The 18,588-nt window shown below is 43.7% G+C and overlaps 1 protein-coding gene across 1 annotated transcript in view; it reads right to left on the reverse strand.

Annotated features, from left to right (window-relative positions):
- Nucleotides 1–18,588, reverse strand: part of Pi4ka (phosphatidylinositol 4-kinase alpha) — a 138,297-nt gene that overhangs the window by 37,374 nt on the left and 82,335 nt on the right. Inside the window, exons 20-28 of the mRNA XM_069994278.1 lie at nucleotides 15,191–15,299; nucleotides 14,630–14,766; nucleotides 14,319–14,452; nucleotides 12,627–12,709; nucleotides 3,223–3,293; nucleotides 3,021–3,145; nucleotides 2,018–2,099; nucleotides 1,640–1,723; nucleotides 975–1,064 (exon numbers count right to left, since the gene is read on the reverse strand). Coding sequence (XP_069850379.1) covers nucleotides 975–1,064; nucleotides 1,640–1,723; nucleotides 2,018–2,099; nucleotides 3,021–3,145; nucleotides 3,223–3,293; nucleotides 12,627–12,709; nucleotides 14,319–14,452; nucleotides 14,630–14,766; nucleotides 15,191–15,299 — 915 coding nt within the window. The remainder of the gene's footprint in view (nucleotides 1–974; nucleotides 1,065–1,639; nucleotides 1,724–2,017; nucleotides 2,100–3,020; nucleotides 3,146–3,222; nucleotides 3,294–12,626; nucleotides 12,710–14,318; nucleotides 14,453–14,629; nucleotides 14,767–15,190; nucleotides 15,300–18,588) is intronic.

Below are 18,588 nucleotides of genomic sequence, written 5' to 3' on the forward strand. Positions count from 1 at the left end.
AATCACCAAAAGATCAGAAGTGGAGCTGTGTCCCAAGTGGCAGAGTACAAGCCTTCAGCAGAAAAGCTCAGGGACAGTGTTCAAGCCCAAGAAACAAAAACAAAAACAAAAAAGATGAAGTAGACTGGTTGAGTTAAGCTGGAGCTTGGGAGAAGCATTCTTTGAAGCTAGTCCAAGCAATAAACTAAGCAGAATTCATCTTCTTTTAAATACTTTTTTTTTTGTTGTTGTTGTTTTTGCCGGTCCTGGGGCTTGGAACTCAGGGCCTGAGCACTTTCCCTGAGCTTCTTTTGCTCAGGGCTGGCACTCTACCACTTAGGCCATAGCACCACTTCTGGCTTTTTCTGTTTATGTGGTACTGAGGAATTGAACCCAAGGCTTCATGCATGCTAGACAAGCACTCTACCACTAAGTCACATTCCTAGCCCACCTCATCCATCTTGTAAGAAGCGTGAAGTCCTTCCATAGATATGGAATGTCACCTGGTATGAGTGAGTGATCAGACTGGGCCCAATCCTCTTTTTTTTTTTTTTTTTTTGTCGGTCGTGGGGCTTGAACTCTGGGCCTGGGTGCTGTCCCTCAGCTCTTCAGCTCAAGGCAAACGCTCTACCACTTGAGCTACAGCGCCACTTCCGGTTTTCTGATGGTTTATTGGAGATAGGAGTCTCACGGTCTCTCCTGCCCGGGCTGGCTTTGAACCACGATCCTCAGATCTCAGCCTCCTGAGTAGCTAGGATTACAGGCGTGAGCCACCAGCGCCCGGCTCAGACTGGGCCCAATCCTCTTAACAGCCACTTGTCTTCCTCTTGCCCTGGCCAACTCCCCCCATCTTCGTTTTTAACTGGAACATTCCCTGGCCATCTGTTATTCTCAGCCTTATTCATGTGAGTGTTATTTGTATTTTGAGTTCTCTGTGACTATGTAAAAGCTCTTTGGACTGCTAAAAGGAGCTTTTGAAGGTCTGGAGAAAGTACCTGTAGGTGGGACTTGGTAACTGTGGGTGCCCACTTCATGGCTTCCTGCAGGATCATCCCACAGCGTGCAGCAAAGTCCTTCACGATGCTCTGGAAGTGGAAGAGACTGGTAATTGACAACCTGATCAGCCCCTCTGAGCTGTCAGTGTTTGTTATGGGCTGAACTATGTCTTCCCCCAAAACCTATGCTGAAGCCCTAACCCTCAGTAGCTCAGAATGGAATTGCATTTGGAGACAAGGGTTTTCAAGAGGTGATTAAAGGCTAACCCAGTCTGGCTGGTATCCTCATGAAAAAAGGAATGTAGACACAAATCTATAGTAGGAATGTGCCCACAGGAAAAGACAACATGAGGACACAGTGAGGGGTGTTTGCATACCAAGGAGAGTGGTCTCAGAGTGGCCGCAAAGAGTGAATTCACTTTGCTCAATGTGGATTTGGGGGGCTATAAATTGTCTGGTAGCTGGAAACCTCCTTGGCAGCTGACAGTCCCGGTGGCTAAGTAGGCCTGGAGAGGATGAGTCACCTGATCTTTCAGTAGCAGAATCCCACACTGCTCATGAGGTCAAGCCACTTATACCTCTAACTAATGGGGACCAAGGGACCTAGTGTACTTTGAGCACTCATCTAACATGCTCAGAGAATGAAGGGGCTAGGCAGGATCTACCTCTCGGGCTTCACATGTATCCGGAACCGTGATTCGATAGGGGGCGTCGGGGATGTCATAGTAAGGCTGGTCCTTGTGAATATCCTGCAAGCATAAGAGAGTAGTCCTTCTTCCAATCCATCCTCCCAAGGTTGCCACTGCCAAGTTTTTGACAGGCAACACCCCTCTGCCACCCCTTCCCATGTGTGTCATTTATGGGTTTTCAAACTTGCTGCCACTTTCTGGAGATACCAGGGTGGGATTTGTGTACACACCCCTCCCCAGTTCACCACTTATAGCACAAATTAGGCCTAGGTATATCACTGGAAGAGTATACCACAAAACACAGAGGGGACAGCCGGTATGCTAGCCAGACCTAGGTGACTGGGGGACACTCACAGCACTTAGCGACAGTGACAGGGTCTGCAGGATGTCCAACATGGTCTTCAGCACAGTCCCACTCCAGAGCAAATGAGGAAACCTGCACCAGAAATATACTCTCAGGACTCAGGTGTCGATCCTTGAAGGAATCGGCACTGCCTTGTTAGAGAGGGCTACTTCCGCAGCCTCTCTTGCACCAGCAAGAGTACAAAGAGGCAGGGTACTCATCCTCCCTCGCATCTTCAGCAGTGCTCCCAGGCCCAGCCAGTTCCCCATTCCCCATCTCTCAGATATGACTTGAGAAGGCCTGAAGTGGTCTGCTCGATCCTATATTGGGTGGTCTATAATTTCTCCTTACCATAAGCAAGTCTTACTATTTGCTGTTAGATGGTAAATGACACTATCTGAATGATATGAAGCTGCCTGCTTTTGGACCCACTGCTGGAGAGGCTTGGACCCGATACATGCCACATGTGTGCTACACTTGTTCTTAAGGGCCCTGGCTAGCTGTCAACCCATCCTCAGATTACTCACCTGGTCTGGACCAGGCATGCAGCATTTATAGCAGGCTCATAACCTCCTAGATATTCATGGGTTGATGCAGACTTAGTGTGGGTGCTTGCTATCTTCAGTTTTGACACCCCAGGGAGGCTGGTGCAACGCACCATTTTAGGGTTTTATTAGTAAACCCTCTGTTTTGGCTCCCAGCACAAATAATGGGAAGGGGCTAGTGCTGGCTTTTGTTCCTAAAAAACCCAAAGGACGCTGATTTAACTTGGGTACCTCTACCCGGGTACTCAGCTATGAGACAGCAGGTTGTATCTTGTCAGGATATGGTAAGTAACACCAATAACTCAGAATGAACAGAAGTTCCAGACTAAAATTCAGACTACAGCAAACTCCCTGACATCCTAAACAGTGTTTTCATTCTGTTAGTTGTTTGGACTGCTTATCAGCTTTTCAGCATCCCAAACTGCAAACTTCTACACACATATACACGTCAGCAGGAGATGGAACTTACTTATCTACCAGACCAGACAGGTACTTGTCAGCCACTCTCCTTATCCTTTTGTGAATATGGTTGAAATTCACCAGCAGAAACTGGGCATGCCTCTCCAGCTCCTCTTCATTCTCCTTGGTCTTAGCCTAGAGTCACAAGAGAAGTACAATGGCGCCCCCGTGTGCCTCTAGCATGCACACGCTCGTGCTTTGACAAGGCTTACTTTATCTGCCATCATGTTCAGGAAAGCATCAAATACTTTGTCAGCAACAGCGATCACACACTGCATCATCCCTGAAACGAGAAAGACATTTCCACAGATCAGGCTCAGCTACAGAAGGACAGTGATCCTACTGTTTGCAAACTTTTTCTTCTGAAATCATCTGAAACTTGCCAGAAGAAGGAGAGTTCCCATGCATCCTTAATTGATTTTCTAGGATAGTGAGTTCTGCTATGACCAGATAGAGTTGTCAAAACTAATAGAAAGACATTGATACAACACTGTTCCTAAACTTCAGGCTTTATCTGAGTTCCCAAGTTCTTCTACCATGTCCCCTTTCTGTTCCAGAATCCAATCCTGGACACCATATGGTATTTGCTCATCATGCCTTGTGGCCTCTTCTAACTCAATGTTGATGCCTCATTCTATTTTTTTTTAAAACTTGATGACCTTGAAACTTTGTCTTTTCTTTTTTGGTACTGAGGATTGAACCCAAGATGTTGCACTTGCTAAGCAAGGCTTTGCCACTGAGCTACATCCCAGCCTGACCTTGAAACTTTCGAAAGAAACAAATATTTTGCAGAAGTTCTCTCAGTTTAGCTGTCTGATGCCATAGAGATATGTTTCTTCTTTTGCATTATACCAAGAATCTATGATATCCTTACTTCTGCCAGTGCTGGGGCTTGAACTCAGGGCCTGGGCTCTGTTCTTTAGGCTGGTGCTCTACCACTTGAGCCACAATTCCATTTCTTTTTGGCGGTTAACTAGAGATGAGAGTCTCATGGACTTCCCTGACCAAGTTGGCTTTGAACTTGGATCCTCCAATCTTGAGTTCCTCTGTAGCTAGGATTACAGGTATAAGCCATCAGCACCTGGCTGTGTCTCCTACATCATTTTTAAAATTTATTCAACAATCAGTGTGGACTATTAGGTATTTTATTTACTGGATTATAATCCAATACTACTGTTGTTCTGTAGTTCCAATAGTTCCAGTTGTGACCAATTGACATGTTCAGGTTGGCTCTTGTGTCCTTCTGACATGTCCCTCGTGATTTTTCTTTCTTTTACTTCTTTTGGTACATCTTTACCTACTAGTAAAACCCAAAACACCAAAGGTAGAGCTGGGGCTCAAGTAGTAGTTCTAGCCTGGAATGAAAAAGCTTAGGGACAGTGCTCAGGCCCTAAGTTCAAGCCCCAGGACTCCCACAAAAAAATAAAACAAAATTTCAGATGTTTAGATTTTTGGATTAGGTACGTTCAACCTATATAATCTATGCAAATATTTCAAACACCTCTCCCCCAAAGCATTTCAGATAAGAGATTCTATAAAGTACTTCAGGCTCTTTTGTTGTTGTTGTTATTGGTAGTAGGGCTTGAAATCTGGGCCTGAGTGCTGTCCCTTAACTCTTCAGCTCAAGGCGAGAGTTCTACCACTTGAGCTACAGCACCACTTCTGGTTTTCTGGTGGTTTATTGGAGATAAAAGTTTCAAGGAAAAAAAACCAAAAGGGCTGGGAAGGTGGCTCAGTGGTAGAGTGCTTGCCTTGCATGCATGAGGCCCTGGGTTGGATTCCTCAGCACCACATATGCAGAAAAAGCTGCAAGTGGCGCTGTGACTCAAGTGGTACAGCGCTAGCCTTGAGCTGAAGAACTGAGGGACAGCGCCCAGGCCCAGAGTTCAGGCCCTACAACCGGCAAAAAAAAAAAAAAAGAGTTTCAAGGACTTTCCTGCCTGGGCTGGCTTTGAACCGGGATCCTCAGATCTCAGCCTCCTGAGTAGCTAGGATTACAGGTGTGAGCGACCGGCACCCAGCTCTTCAGGCTCATTTTGTACTTCCCTTGGCCCAGTCTCCCTGGAATCAACTATTTCTTCATGGCATTTAGAAGCCAAGATCTGAGCATGAGATGAGTTCACTGTTAGAGTGAGAATCACAGTATGTGTGAAAGAACTGTATGAAAATGCCATTTCCTGCTCTCCAACACTGTTCCTCTATCAGGTTCCTTTAAGATGGCTCAATCAAAGGCAGAGACCTTTTGACGCTTTTAGCTTTGTACTTTCTGGCCCAGAATGAAGCCCAAGACGGAGGCTTTTCATGGTTACTTCTTACAAATATAGGTTACAAGGACACAGCTCTCAGCAATATAAATAGTGAGTAGTGTATGCTAGATAGATACCCCAAAATAGATGGAGACTGCTTTTTTTTTTTTTCTTTTTGGTGCCAGTCCTTGAACTCAGGCCTGGGAATTATCCTTGAGATTTTGTGCTCAAGGCTAGTGCTCTACCACTTTCAGTCACAGCTCAATTTCTGGCTTTTTGATAGTTAACAGAAGATAGTCTCACAGACTTTCCTGCTCAGGCTGGCCTTGAATTGTGATCCTCAGATCTCAACCTCCCAAGTGGCTATGATTATAGGCCTGCCTGCCCGCCTGTCTGTCTGTTTTTCTTTCTTTCTTTCTTTCTTTCTTTCTTTCTTTCTTTCTTTCTTTCTTTCTTTCTTTCTTTCTTCCTTCCTTCCTTCCTCACTCTTAGCTAAAGTCACAAACACCTTTAATCTTCACAATGATAGCCATCATTATCTTTTTTTTTGTCGGTCGTGGGGCTTGAACTCTAGCCCTGGGTGCTGTCCCTCAGCTCTTCAGCTCAAGGCGAGCGCTCTACCACTTGAGCTACACCGCCACTTCCGGTTTTCTGGTGGTTTATTGGAGATAGGAGTCTCATGGTCTCTCCTCTCCTGCCCGGGCTGGCTTTGAACCGAGATCCTCAGATCTCAGCCTCCTGAGTAGCTAGGATTACAGGCGTGAGCCACCAGCGCCCGGCAGCCATCATTATCTTTTTTTTTTTTTGGGTCCGGTCGTGGGGCCTGAACTCTGGGCCTGGGCACTGTCCCTCAGCTCTTCAGCTCAAGGCTAGTGCTCTACCACTTGAGCCACAGCGCCACTTCCGGCTTTTTTCTTTTTGCTTATGTGGTGCTGAGGAATCGAACCCAGGGCCTTGAGCATGCAAGGCAAGCGCTCTACCACTGAGCCACCTTCCCAGCCCAGCCATCATTATCTTAATCTACATTGTTTATGAACTATGATCTTTAAGAGACTGCTTTCTTAAGAGACTGAGTAGATAAAATCTTTTTTTTTTTGGTAAAGTCTTAGTTGGAGGTATGTGTTTAGTATATTTTCCTCACATAAGGCTTTTCATAGATGAGCTAAGTTCCTTATATTGGTTGAATGCCAATCAATATCTTGAGGTAACATCTAAGGTGATGTTTTATTTTTAAAATAAAAGCTGCCGTAGGCAGGGTGCTGGTGGCTCACTCCTGTAATCCTAGCTACTCAGGAGGCTGAGATCTGAGGATCGCGGTTCAAAGCCAGCCCGGGCAGGAGAGACCGTGAGCCTCCTATCTCCAATAAACCACCAGAAAACCGGAAGTGGTGCTGTAGCTCAAGCGGTAGAGCGCTTGCCTTGAGCTGAAGAGCTGAGGGACAGCGCCCAGGCGGAGTTCAAGCCCCAAGGCCGACCAAAAAAAAAAAAAAAAAAAAGCTGCCAGGGATAACACAGTAAGGCTCAGAGAATACAACACATAGGGCTTCTCAGGGTTGCTGAGATGTTTCATATACTCTTCCCGATCAGTTTTGAAAATTCATGAATGTCTGTGAAGATACTTCCTTCTTATTCTTTTAAGAGAGAAAAGTAAAAATAGCTGTAACTTTTTGGTTTAACCTAAGTGCATGTTCAGAATAAAAATAATCATGTTCAATGTATGTAGAAGACTGGTTTTTTTTCTGTGAAAATGAAGAGTATCTTTAAAGAGTAAATTGCAGAAAAACAGAAAAACAGCTCTGAGAGAAGGGCAGGTGAGAATCCAGCTTCAGAAAGAATCTAGTTCCATTTGGAGATATTCTCTAGGAGGGTGGTTTGTAGGTCTCTTAGCTGTTGGTAGTTTTAATTTTGGAGTGTGTGTGTGTTTGTGTGTGTGTGTGTGTGTGTGTTGTTGTTGTTGTTGCTTATTTGCTCTCCTAAAACCAAATAATCTCAGGATGACCTGTTTAGCTCAAACATAAATAAATGCTGTATATTTGTACAAATGATGGGTGGATGAATGAGGTGAGTTAATTAATGAACAGCTCAGCCCATGGTTGACAAGTTTCTACCCTAAGTCCTGTGGCATATATCTATGACCCTTTGAGCATGCACTCCCTTCTCATGTATCCTACGCCCACTTGGAAGATGCTTCCTTCACAGAAACTGTCTATTTAGACCTTCTACCTGGCCTCGAACAGGATCTTAGATCACTTTAATCCTCCCCTGAATGCCAGTAAAAGATTGCCAATCCTACTGACTCCCAGCTGCAAAAACAAATCCATGCACCTGCTTTCTTGATTGCTTTGCAACAGTGGAAATGCTTCTGCAAAGGGCTTACCAAATGTAAACTCTGACAAAAGCAACATCTCAGAGCCTTTGGGATGACTTTTGAAAATGCCTCATTTCTTCAAGCATATATTTTCAACAACAGATAAAAATAATACCAGAACTATATGGAAATGATCTTGCAAGAACTTGATAGGTAGGGGCTGGGAAGGTGGCTCAGTGGTAGAGCGCTTGCCTTGCATGCCTGAGGCCTTGGGTTCAATTCCTCAGCACCACATAAGTAAAAAGAAAAAAGCCAGAAGTGGCGCTGTGGTTCAAGTGGTTGAGCGCTAGCCTTGAGCTGAAGAGCTGAGGAACAGCGCCCAGGTCCAGAGTTCAGGCCCCACGACCGGACCCCCCCCCCAAAAAAAAAAAAGAACTTGATAGGTTCATCAACATGCCAGTGGCTTCCAGAATAAAAAGGACTGCTCACTACTAGTTATTATTTATTAATACTAAACTTGTTAGTCTTAAAAATTTATCTATCATATTCCTAAAAAACTACCCACACATTAATTAAAATTTGTGGATTCTACCAAATTCCCTTGATTATTTAAACATGATTATAAATTTAATCACATTATTCTACTTAAAACATAGAGTTGAATTGGGTGATGGTGACTATAATCCGAGTTCCTCAGGAGGCTAAGACTTGAAGATCATGGTTTGAAGCCAGCACAGTCAGGATAGTCTGTGAGACTCTTATTTCCAATTAGCCATCAAAAAGTCTGAAGTAGAGCTGTAGCTGTAGTCCTGTAGAGTACTAGCACTGATAACAAAAAAACTCAGGGACAGCACCCAGTCTGAGTTCAAGCCCCAGGACTAGCATACACACATATAAAAACAAACAAACAAACAAGTGGGAGCTGGTGGCTATTCAGGTGGTAAAGAGCTGAGGATTACAGTTCAAAGCTAGCCTGGGCAGGAAAGCCCAAGATTCTTTTTTTTTTTTTTTGGGTCCGGTCGTGGGGCCTGAACTCTGGGCCTGGGTGCTGTCTCTCAGCTCTTCAGCTCAAGGCTAGCGCTCTACCACTTGAGCCACAGCGCCACTTCCGGCTTTTTTCTTTTTGCTTATGTGGTGCTGAGGAATCGAACCCAGGGCCTTGAGCATGCAAGGCAAGTGCTCTACCACTGAGCCACCTTCCCAGCCCAAGCCCAAGATTCTTATATCCAAGTAACCACCAACAAACTGAAGTAGAGCTTGGGCTCAGGTGGTAGAGAAGTAGTGTTGAGCAAAAATAGTTGGGGACAGTGCCCAGGCCCTGAGTTCAAGGCTCAATATCGGCATAAAAACAAAAAAGCCTATATAGCTAGTTGTTTGGTGGCTTATATTTGTAATCCTAGCTACTTGGGAGGTTGAGAATAGGAAGATTGTAGTTTTAGGGCCAGCCACAGGAAGAAAAGACCATGAGACCCAATCTTAACAGCAGAAGCTGGGCATGTTGGCATGTAACTGTCATCCCAGCTATAATGGGAAGGCCAAAAGAAGTAGATCATGGTCCAGGTGAGCACCTGGGCATAAACAAGACACTAGATAAAAAATAACCAGAGGAAAAGAGGGCTGGGGATGTGGCTAAGCAACAGAATGCCATTCTAACATGCCCAGGCTCTGAATTCAAACACCAGTAATCCCCCACCAAAAAATAGGCCCAATATTCCAGCATCTCTTAAACATTTTATACATCACTGATTTATTACTGCCCTTATACTAGACTAGTCAAAAATGCAATGTGTTTAACTTCTTGTCTGTCTTCATTTTAATCAATCTCTTTTTTTTTTCTTTTTCTTTCTTTTTTTTTTTTTTGGGGGGGGGGTCCGGTCGTGGGGCCTGAACTCTGGGCCTGGGCGCTGTCCCTCAGCTCTTCAGCTCAAGGCTAGCGCTCTACCATTTGAGCCATAGTGCCACTTCCGGCTTTTTTCTTTTTTTTTGGTCGGTCATGGGACTTGAACTCTGGGCCTGGGCGCTGTCCCTCAGCTCTTCAGCTCAAGGCAAGCGCTCTGCCACTTGAGCTACAGCGCCACTTCTGGTTTTCTGGTGGTTTATTGGAGATAGGAGTCTCACGGTCTCTCCTGCCCGGGCTGGCTTTGAACCGCGATCCTCAGATCTCAGCCTCCTGAGTAGCTAGGATTATAGGCGTGAGCCACCAGCACCCGGCGCGGCTTTTTTCTTTTTGCTTATGTGGTGATGGGGAATTGAACCCAAGGCCTCAGGCATGCAAGGCAAGCACTCTACCACTGAGCCACCTTCCCAGCCCCTCAATCTCTTTTTCTTAATTCTAGTCCTTTGTAATTTTTCCCATTGTTATTGTTGGCATATGATAAAATCCATGTTTTCTGTGTTCAGTTTGACACAATTGTTGCAAACATTACTTAAATAAGATATCCAGAGTTCCTTCACATCTCCTTTCAGTTTTCCATCTCTGTTCTTTTTTTTCTTTTTGTGTTGATACTGAGGTTTGAACTTGGAAACTTGTGCTTGTTTTATTTGTTGGCACAGTTTGCCACTTCTCCATATACCACTCTACCACATTTCCACACTAGCTTTTTGTTATTTTGGAGATACAATTTCATGGACTTTCTTTTGGCTTCAAAATGTGACTCTGTGGATCTCAGCCCCCTGAGTAGCTAGGGTTACTGGCATGAGTCACAGATGCCCAGCTGTGATATTTTTATGCTTTTCTAGTTTCTTTTTTTCCCCCTCTTTCTAGGAGTTACTTTTGGCTGAGGTCCTTGTACTCAGGGTCTGAAGACGTGCTACATCTGTAAATGTATTCTGTACAGATTTTTGTATTCTGTGGGGTTGGGCCCAGCTCACACAGGCTGACCTGACACCTTGACATTCTTGCCTAGCCTGATAGCAACTCTGAATGGGGTCCTCTTACTAATCAGCTGGGCTATCAAAAACAGACCCTCATTGATGACTGCTAAACCTCTCTTAAAACTCAGCTCATGAAAGTGTTTTTTTTTTTTTTCTTTTTCTCTCATGCTAGGAAAAGAACTCATAGCCTTGAGCATATCAGGCAAGTTCTACTACTGAGCTATATCTTTTTATTTTCAGTTCTTAGTTTCTTTAGATAGGGTCTCAAATTGGCCTCAAACTTGAGATGCCCTTGCCTTTACCTCCTGAGTGCTGTGATTATTACCACCATGTTTGGTTCTCATGAAAGAGAGGGATTCTCTTTCTGAGGGACTTCTCTATCTAACCCATTAGATGCCATGACTATACCAGCACTCTTGCTGAGACTAGGTTTGACTAGTTCTCCTATTGCTGGTGCTGGGCCTTTGCCTGGACTATGTGGCTCTTTCCTGGCATTTCCTCTTTCCTGCATTTAAAAAGAACCATATCTTTTTTTTTTTTTTTTTTGGGTCATGGGGCTTGAACTCAGGGCTTAGGCGCTATCCCTCAGCTCTTCAGCTCAAGGCAAGTACTCTACTGCTTGAGTCACAGCGCCACTTCCGGTTTTCTAGTGCTTTAAGAGAGATAAGAGTCTCATGGACTTTCCTGCCTGGGCTGACTTTGAACCATGATCCTCAGATCTCAGCCTCCTGAATAGGTAGTATTACATGTGTGAGCCACTGGCACCCAGCAAGAACCATATCTTTATTTCACAAAAGCTTACTGGGACAGGATATATATTTATCCTCCACAGAAATATTCTATGGGTTCCACAACTGAGCACCAATCACAGATCAAAAGCAACAGGGAAAACAAGTGTGCATCTGTACCAATCACAGACTTTTTTCTCATTATCATATTCCCTAAATAGTATGGGAATCTTATAACTATTTACACATAATTTACAGTGTCTTAAGGATTATTTATTTTTTGGTGCCAGTCATAGAGCTTAAACTCAGGACCTGGATGCTGTCCCTGAGCTTTTTTTTGCTAAAGGCTAGTACTCTACAATTTAAGCCACAGCTCCACTTACAGGTTTTTTGAGTGCTTAGTTGAAGAGTCTCACTGACTTTCCCAGACTTTCCTGACTAGGCTGTCTTTGAACTGCAATGCTCAGATGTCAGCCTCCTGAGTAGCTAGGATTACAGGCATGAGCCACTGGTATCCAGCCTGACTTAGATATTCTAAGTCATCTAGAGGTGACTTAAATCTGAGGATGTGCACAGGTTCTATGCAACTACTATCTCATTTTATTTTATTTTATTTTATTTATTTATTTTTTTTGTCGGCCGTGGGGCTTGAACTCTGGGCCTGGGCGCTGTCCCTCAGCTCTTCAGCTCAAGGCGAACGCTCTACCACTTGAGCTACTGCGCCACTTCCGGTTTTCTGGTGGTTTATTGGAGATAGGAGTCTCACGGTCTCTCCTGCCCGGGCTGGCTTTGAACCGCGATCCTCAGATCTCAGCCTCCTGAGTAGATAGGATTACAGGCGTGAGCCACCAGCGCCCAGCTTATCTCATTTTATTTAAGGAACACACACACACACACACACACACACACACAGATAGTGTATTCACCCTTCTCTTGAACTTACAAATATCTTCTACATTTTATATTAAACTTTGCTCTTTTTATACTGTCACTATAAACTCAATGACCATCTAAGAAGCTCTGGTTCCTTTTAGCAGAGAATGTTTGCAAACTGAAATATGTACACTAGAGCAAAAAACCTAGGCATAGACAGTGGGCTCCTTCTATTTTGGGGGGCCCTGCAGCAGTGGCAGAGCTGGAAAAGACTTTTTTTTTGCTGGTCATGGGGCCTGAACTCTGGGCTAGCACTCTACCACTTGAGCCACAGTGCCACTTCCAGCCTTTTCTGCTTATGTGGTGCTGAGGAATTGAACTCAGGGCCTCATGCATGCAAGACAAGCACTCTACCACTGAGCCACCTTCCCAGCCCCTAAGGTTATGCATTTTATGCTTATCTTTTCAATGCAGTACTTAAGTTTATAAAACTATTTTCTCTATGTGGACAGAAAAGAGAAAATTGTACTTATTTTTATCCTATTAAAGCTCAATTCATCATGAAGGTGTCATAATAATAAGCTTACCAGATTTGTCTTTCTGAATAGCTTTATCCTCAAAGTAGCAGAACATTACCTGGAAGCGATCAGGATCTGTTGAACGCAGTACCCTAACAAGGAGAACAGCTATAAATAAACTTTGAAAAATTCAGGCTCTCCCTACCAGAGATTTGATACGGCTGTGAGTTATGGACCCCCTCTGTTATTCACAGGAGCACACACTGACTTGGACATTGTAAGGGTAATGTGCACCATCTATCATAACATGCCCATATTCAAACCTGAATTCCCACCACCACCAACCTGTCAGAAGGGTAAATGCCCAAAGATTCTCAACAACAGTCCTGACTGTCGATCAATAGAAGACTGGTGACATAAACTAACGCATACCCATTTAATGACACAACGCAGAGGTGCCAAAAGGAGAGGAAAACGTAAGATACATACTATTGAGAGGAGCAAGGTACAGGGGAAACAGGCACAGAGTGATCCCCCCACATGTATAAAATATATGTTTGCCTGTGCAGAGGAAATTTCTAGGGGGAACACAGTATCAGTGGGTATCTCTGGGACTTATGGCTGAAGGTTTTAGATGCTAAAGGTACTAAAGGCTTTAGCATCTTTTGTGTTATTGAAGGATGTTGTTCTTTTGCGTTTTTTAAAAAAATTCCATGCACTGTATATAATTTTATAGCAAAAAATAAAATCTTTAACTATCCTTTCCCCTATTCCCCTCTTCTTCTCTCTTTGCCTTCCTTCTTTTCTCCCCCAGCTCCTACTGTCTCTTTCTTTATCTGTGAAACTGGAAATTGAACCAGTGCCTTACATATGCTAGGCAGATACTTTACCACTGAGTTATATCCCTAGGCTCTTGGGTTGCTTTTCTTTGAAAAGGTATTCTTTGAAAAGAAGACTCAAATGATAAAGAGGTCAGTCATTTTCCCCCCCTATTTATTTGGCTGCTGTTTCTTGGCCAGTCCTGGGGTTTGAACTCAGGGTCTGGGCACTGTCACTGAGCTTCTTTTGCTCAAGGCTAGCACTCTGCCATTTGAGCCACAGTGCCACTTCTGGCTTTTTCTGTTTGTGTGGTACTCTGGAATCGAACTCAGGGCTTCATGCATGCCAGGCAAGTACTCTACCACTCAGCCTAGCCTTAGCATAGCACAGTTCTGAAGAGAACATTTTGAGTTTCAATATACATCAGGGATTCCTGTCTTGAGCCACTTACTTAAATTTTCATTGTCTTAGTTTCTTCATCTGTATGAATACCACAATGAATACCACAACAAGGCCAACCTCAGATGTTCAAGAGTATGTCACCATATGTCACATTTGGCTCAGCAGAAGCACTCAATCCGTACTAACTGGTTTAAGCCACAACTCTACTTCTAGCTTTTTGGTGGTTAACTGATAAGATAAGAGTCTCATGGACTTTCCTGCCTGGGCTAGCTTCAAACCACAATCCTCAGATCTCAGCTTCCTGAGTAGCTAGGCTTATAGGCATCAGCCACCAGCACCCAGTCACTTCTGGCTTTTTGTTGATTAATTAGAGATAAAAGTCTCATGGACTTTCCAGCCCAGGCTGGCTTTAAATCATGATTCATGATTGTTAGATCTCAGCCTCTTGAGTAGCTAGGATTATAGGTGTGAGCCACTGGTGCCAGGGAGGACACAAAAATTTAAAATTCTGCTAAAGTGGGGAGGAGGAGGCTTGTGTACCTCATGTACTCCAGCCGGTACACAGACAAGAGATAGGTAGACATGGCGAAGTCTAACTTGTTAATGAGGGCAGACACTTCAGGAGGAGGATCCAGCAGGTTGATGATGGTGCTTCGGAGCTCACTCAGTTCAGCCTGGATTAAAAAAAAAAAAAGAACAAACAAACAAACAAACCAACAACAACAAAAAACCCACTCATACATCCATGTGGGCACCTCATAAGCCACAGTTGTTAGCACTATGAGCCTATGGACACTGAGAGGATCTGTCCTAATTATGCCAGACTTTAGCAAATAGGTAAGAGTCCTTACAGGGGTGACTGTGTCATTTTTCATGGCTGAGTTGTATTGGAGGACTGATCGCAGTGGCTCTTTGCTGGGAAAGGTGAGCAGTGGTGACTTGGTAGCTATTTCACAGACACCCTCGTACCACTCTTCTGGCCAGAGTCCTGTGAGGGAGAGAATATAAGTGAGACAGGGCTGGGGAGCAATCTATAGAGAGTTGACTAGCCTGGTTGGGTGAAGCCCTGGATTCCATATCCCCAGCATGAGAGAAACAGGTAAGGAGTGAGGATAGGGGAGAGAGAGACTTAGGACCAATTGGCAATTTCTAATGTCCAAGGTACTTTTGAGATAATTATCTTCAAAATAGGGCATAGAAGTGGTCTGATACCTAACTTATGCAGCTTTTTTTTTTCCTCTAAGGAAAGTGGCATTCTCAGTACTCTAAAGTCCATTTGGGCAATGTATTGTTTGTAAATACTTGTGGGAAGAAGCAGCTGCATATGGAACATTCATAACTAGGACAAGTCCCACCTCAGTCTTATGTCCATTCCACACTCTGCCATTCCCAGAAAAGAAATCACTCCCTACCTGAGCCCTCCACAGCAAATCCCATCAGTACCGAGTACAGCCAGAAGTCCCGGAAGAGCTTCTGTAATCGAGGCTTAGCTTCCTTGATGGGTGGCAATCGCCGGGTAAGCTGGTATGAAAAGGAGAAAGGTTATTTGTTCACAAAAACCTAAGTATAAAATCAAGTAGACTCATTCTCCACGAGCATTCTCAAGAGACTCAGCCAGACAGATAAAGAAATAGCAACCAAACTAGAAAGAAAGCCAACTAATTGGGAAAAAAATATTTACCAGCAATATATCAGACAAGGGTCTAATATCCATTATATACAGGGAACTCAAGAAACTAAGCCCTCATGAAATGGGCAAGGGAGCTAAAGAGAGACTTCTCAGAAGAAGAGATAAAAATGGCAAAGAAACACATGAGGAAATGTTCATCATCCCTGGCTGTAAAAGAAATGCAAATAAAAACAACACTGAGATACTACCTTACCCCAGTTAGAATGGCTCACATCCTAAATTCAGCCAATGACAAACGCTGGAGGGGATGCGGAGAAAGAGGAACCCTACTGCATTGCTGGTGGGATTGTATACTAATACAACCACTTTGGAAAGCAGTCTGGAGATACCTCAGAAAGCCAAATAAAGACCTCCCCTATGCCCCAGCCATACCACTCCTAGGCATCTACCCTGAACAATAGGAACCAGTATACAAGGACATATGTACCTCCATATTTATTACAGCACTGTTCACAATAGCCAAGATATGGAAACAACCCAGAGGCCCCACTACTGATGAGTGGATCAAAAAATTGCGGTACCTATATATAATGGAATATTACGCAGCCAATAGAAAGGACAAAATAATGGCATTTGCAGGGAAATGGATGAAACTAAAATGAATTATTTTGAATGAGGTAAGCCAAGAACAAAGAGACAGACAGCATATGGTCTCCCTGATATATGGCTGCTAAAGCCAAAATGCAAGGAGATAGGACAAAGTAAACAGGACTAGAGAAACAAAGGAGAGCCACTCATTTTGTCTATCATTGCTAAATGATTCCATATTCTTGAACATAGGTATGGTATACATATATGCACACAATGGAGGGAAGCCAGGAGGAGGACACAGAATAAGTGGGAAATGGAACAACACACAACAAAGGGGCCCATCAGCTGCACTGGACATAGAAGAAAAAGAACTTATACAACCCAAAGACAGCGATGGGAAGGGAGGAATGAGCAGGAAAGAGGGAACAGCCTACACTAAGCGAAAGGAAAGAAATGTAAACATCACCTGATATGGAAGAAATAATTGTACTGTCAAAGCTCATAGAATTCACAAACTTTATAGACCATGATAATGACAATTTGCCTTGTGAAGGTTAAAATGTGTTTGTGACTATTCCACAAAACTGTGAAATATGTGAAATTTATGTAATCACCTAATCTCAATAAAAAAAAAAAAAAGAGCCAGGCACCAGTAGCTCACACCTGTAATCCTAGCTACTCAGGAGGCTGAGATCTGAGGATCGTGGTTCAAAGCCAGCCCTGGCAGGAAAGTCCAATAAACCACTAGAAAACAGGAAGTGGCACTGTGGCTCAAGTTGTAGAGCACTTGCCTTGAGCTGAAGAGTGCAAGGACAGCACCCAGGCCCAGAGTTCAAGCCCCACGACCAACAGGAAAAAAAAAAAAAAAAAAGAAAAGTGAGAGAAGGGATAGGTTAGGAGTGATGTGTGACAATGTTGTCAGACACCTTGTATTCATATACTGTTTTGTAGAATGGGAACTTCTTTGTACAACTACTTAAAGATGATAACAACAACAACAACAACAACTACTACTACAATAATAAAATGTTTAAAAAAAGATTCAGCAAGTCACACTGGCTGACAAAGGCACACTTAGCAGTGGCTGGAGCTTCTCAGTAATTCTACCATTTATCAGTACATTCATTTATTTATTCATGTATAAGTTGAGACAGGTACTGGGTCTGAAGGTAAAAACCTTGGTGGTCTGTACTCAAGAGGGCTTTCCGATGAGCTGGGAGGCAGGTAGTCAAACAATCACACTGACGTAGTTTTCAGAGAAGCTGTTTTGAGAAGCTTAGTTGAGAACAGAAGGCAGCCTGGGCCGCAATAACGAGTCCAAAGCCAGGGTCCAAAGCCAGGGATGGAAGAAGAGGTGCTGGCACTCAGAAAGAGGGATGCATTTGGAGTGGTGGGGAGATGGTGAAAAATCTTGTGGTGGAATATTTCTCAGCAGCCTGACTTTTACTTTATTTCTCAGCAGCCTGACTTCTTTATTTCTCTTTCTTCCTCTGTCTACCCTTTCCCCCACCCCCTCCATCCCCTCCTCCTTCTTTTCTCTTTCTCTCTCCCTTCCTCTCCTATTTTCTTTTACTGGTATTAAGGCTTCAAGTTAGGGCTTTGTGCTCTCAGCTTTTTCACTCACAGCTTGGGCTCTCCTATTTGAGCCATACCTCTTACTTCAAGCTTTTTGATGGTTGGTTGGAAGTGGCACTGTGGCTCAAGTGGTAGGGCACTAGCATTGAGCTGAAGAGCCGAGGGACAGCACCTGGGCCCAGAGTTCAGCCCCAACAACAACAACAACAACAACGTTTTTTAGATTTATCTTCCTGTGCTGGATCTTAACCTCAACTATCAGATCTCAGCCTCCTGAGTAGCTAGTATTATAGACGCAAACAACTGGTGCCTGGCAGCCTGACTTTTTCAAACAGTAATCTTGACCAGAATCCCAATATGTGAAACAGGTAGAAATGTTGTTGCTTAAGGCACCAAGCAAGAAACTGATTTATCAGTGCTTGAGAAACCATCTGGATTGGATGTGAGGGACAGAGTGGCTCATCAGTCATGTAAAAATGGTTAAATTTGCACAAAATGGCTAGCCGGACAGATCAGTCCTCACAGAAAAAGCAAGGATGCTGAGCCTCCCGTACAATGGTTATAAAACTCCTGTATACCTGCGGTAAGGGACCCTTTTCTACCCAAACACAAGTGCCAAGTGTGGGCTACGGGCACAGTGTGGGGACAGATAGTGACAACCATTGCACAGATACACACACCAATAGCTGGTAGAACTATAACACAACACTTCCTGGAAAGAAATTTGGTAAAATGCATGAAAACTTAAAATATCTTCCAATATACTGCACCCCTAATCCTACCTCTATTGAAAAAATAGTGAAAGCACAAAAGGGCTGGGGGGCACAGCTCAAGTGATTATAAAGTATCTTCCTAGCAAGTATTAGTTCAAACCCCAGTACTGCCAAAAAAAATTGTATTTTTTATAATCACCTGGTAATGTAGATAGAACTCACAATATGTCAAGTAAAAAAAAAGGTAAAACTATAAAAATGTTACAGACTTTTAAATGTAGGGGTGGAACATAGGTCAAGT

This window comes from Dipodomys merriami, unplaced genomic scaffold (assembly GCF_024711535.1).
Source record: "Dipodomys merriami isolate MVZ:Mamm:240054 unplaced genomic scaffold, mDipMer1.0.p SCAF_45, whole genome shotgun sequence".
Lineage (NCBI taxonomy): Eukaryota > Metazoa > Chordata > Mammalia > Rodentia > Heteromyidae > Dipodomys > Dipodomys merriami.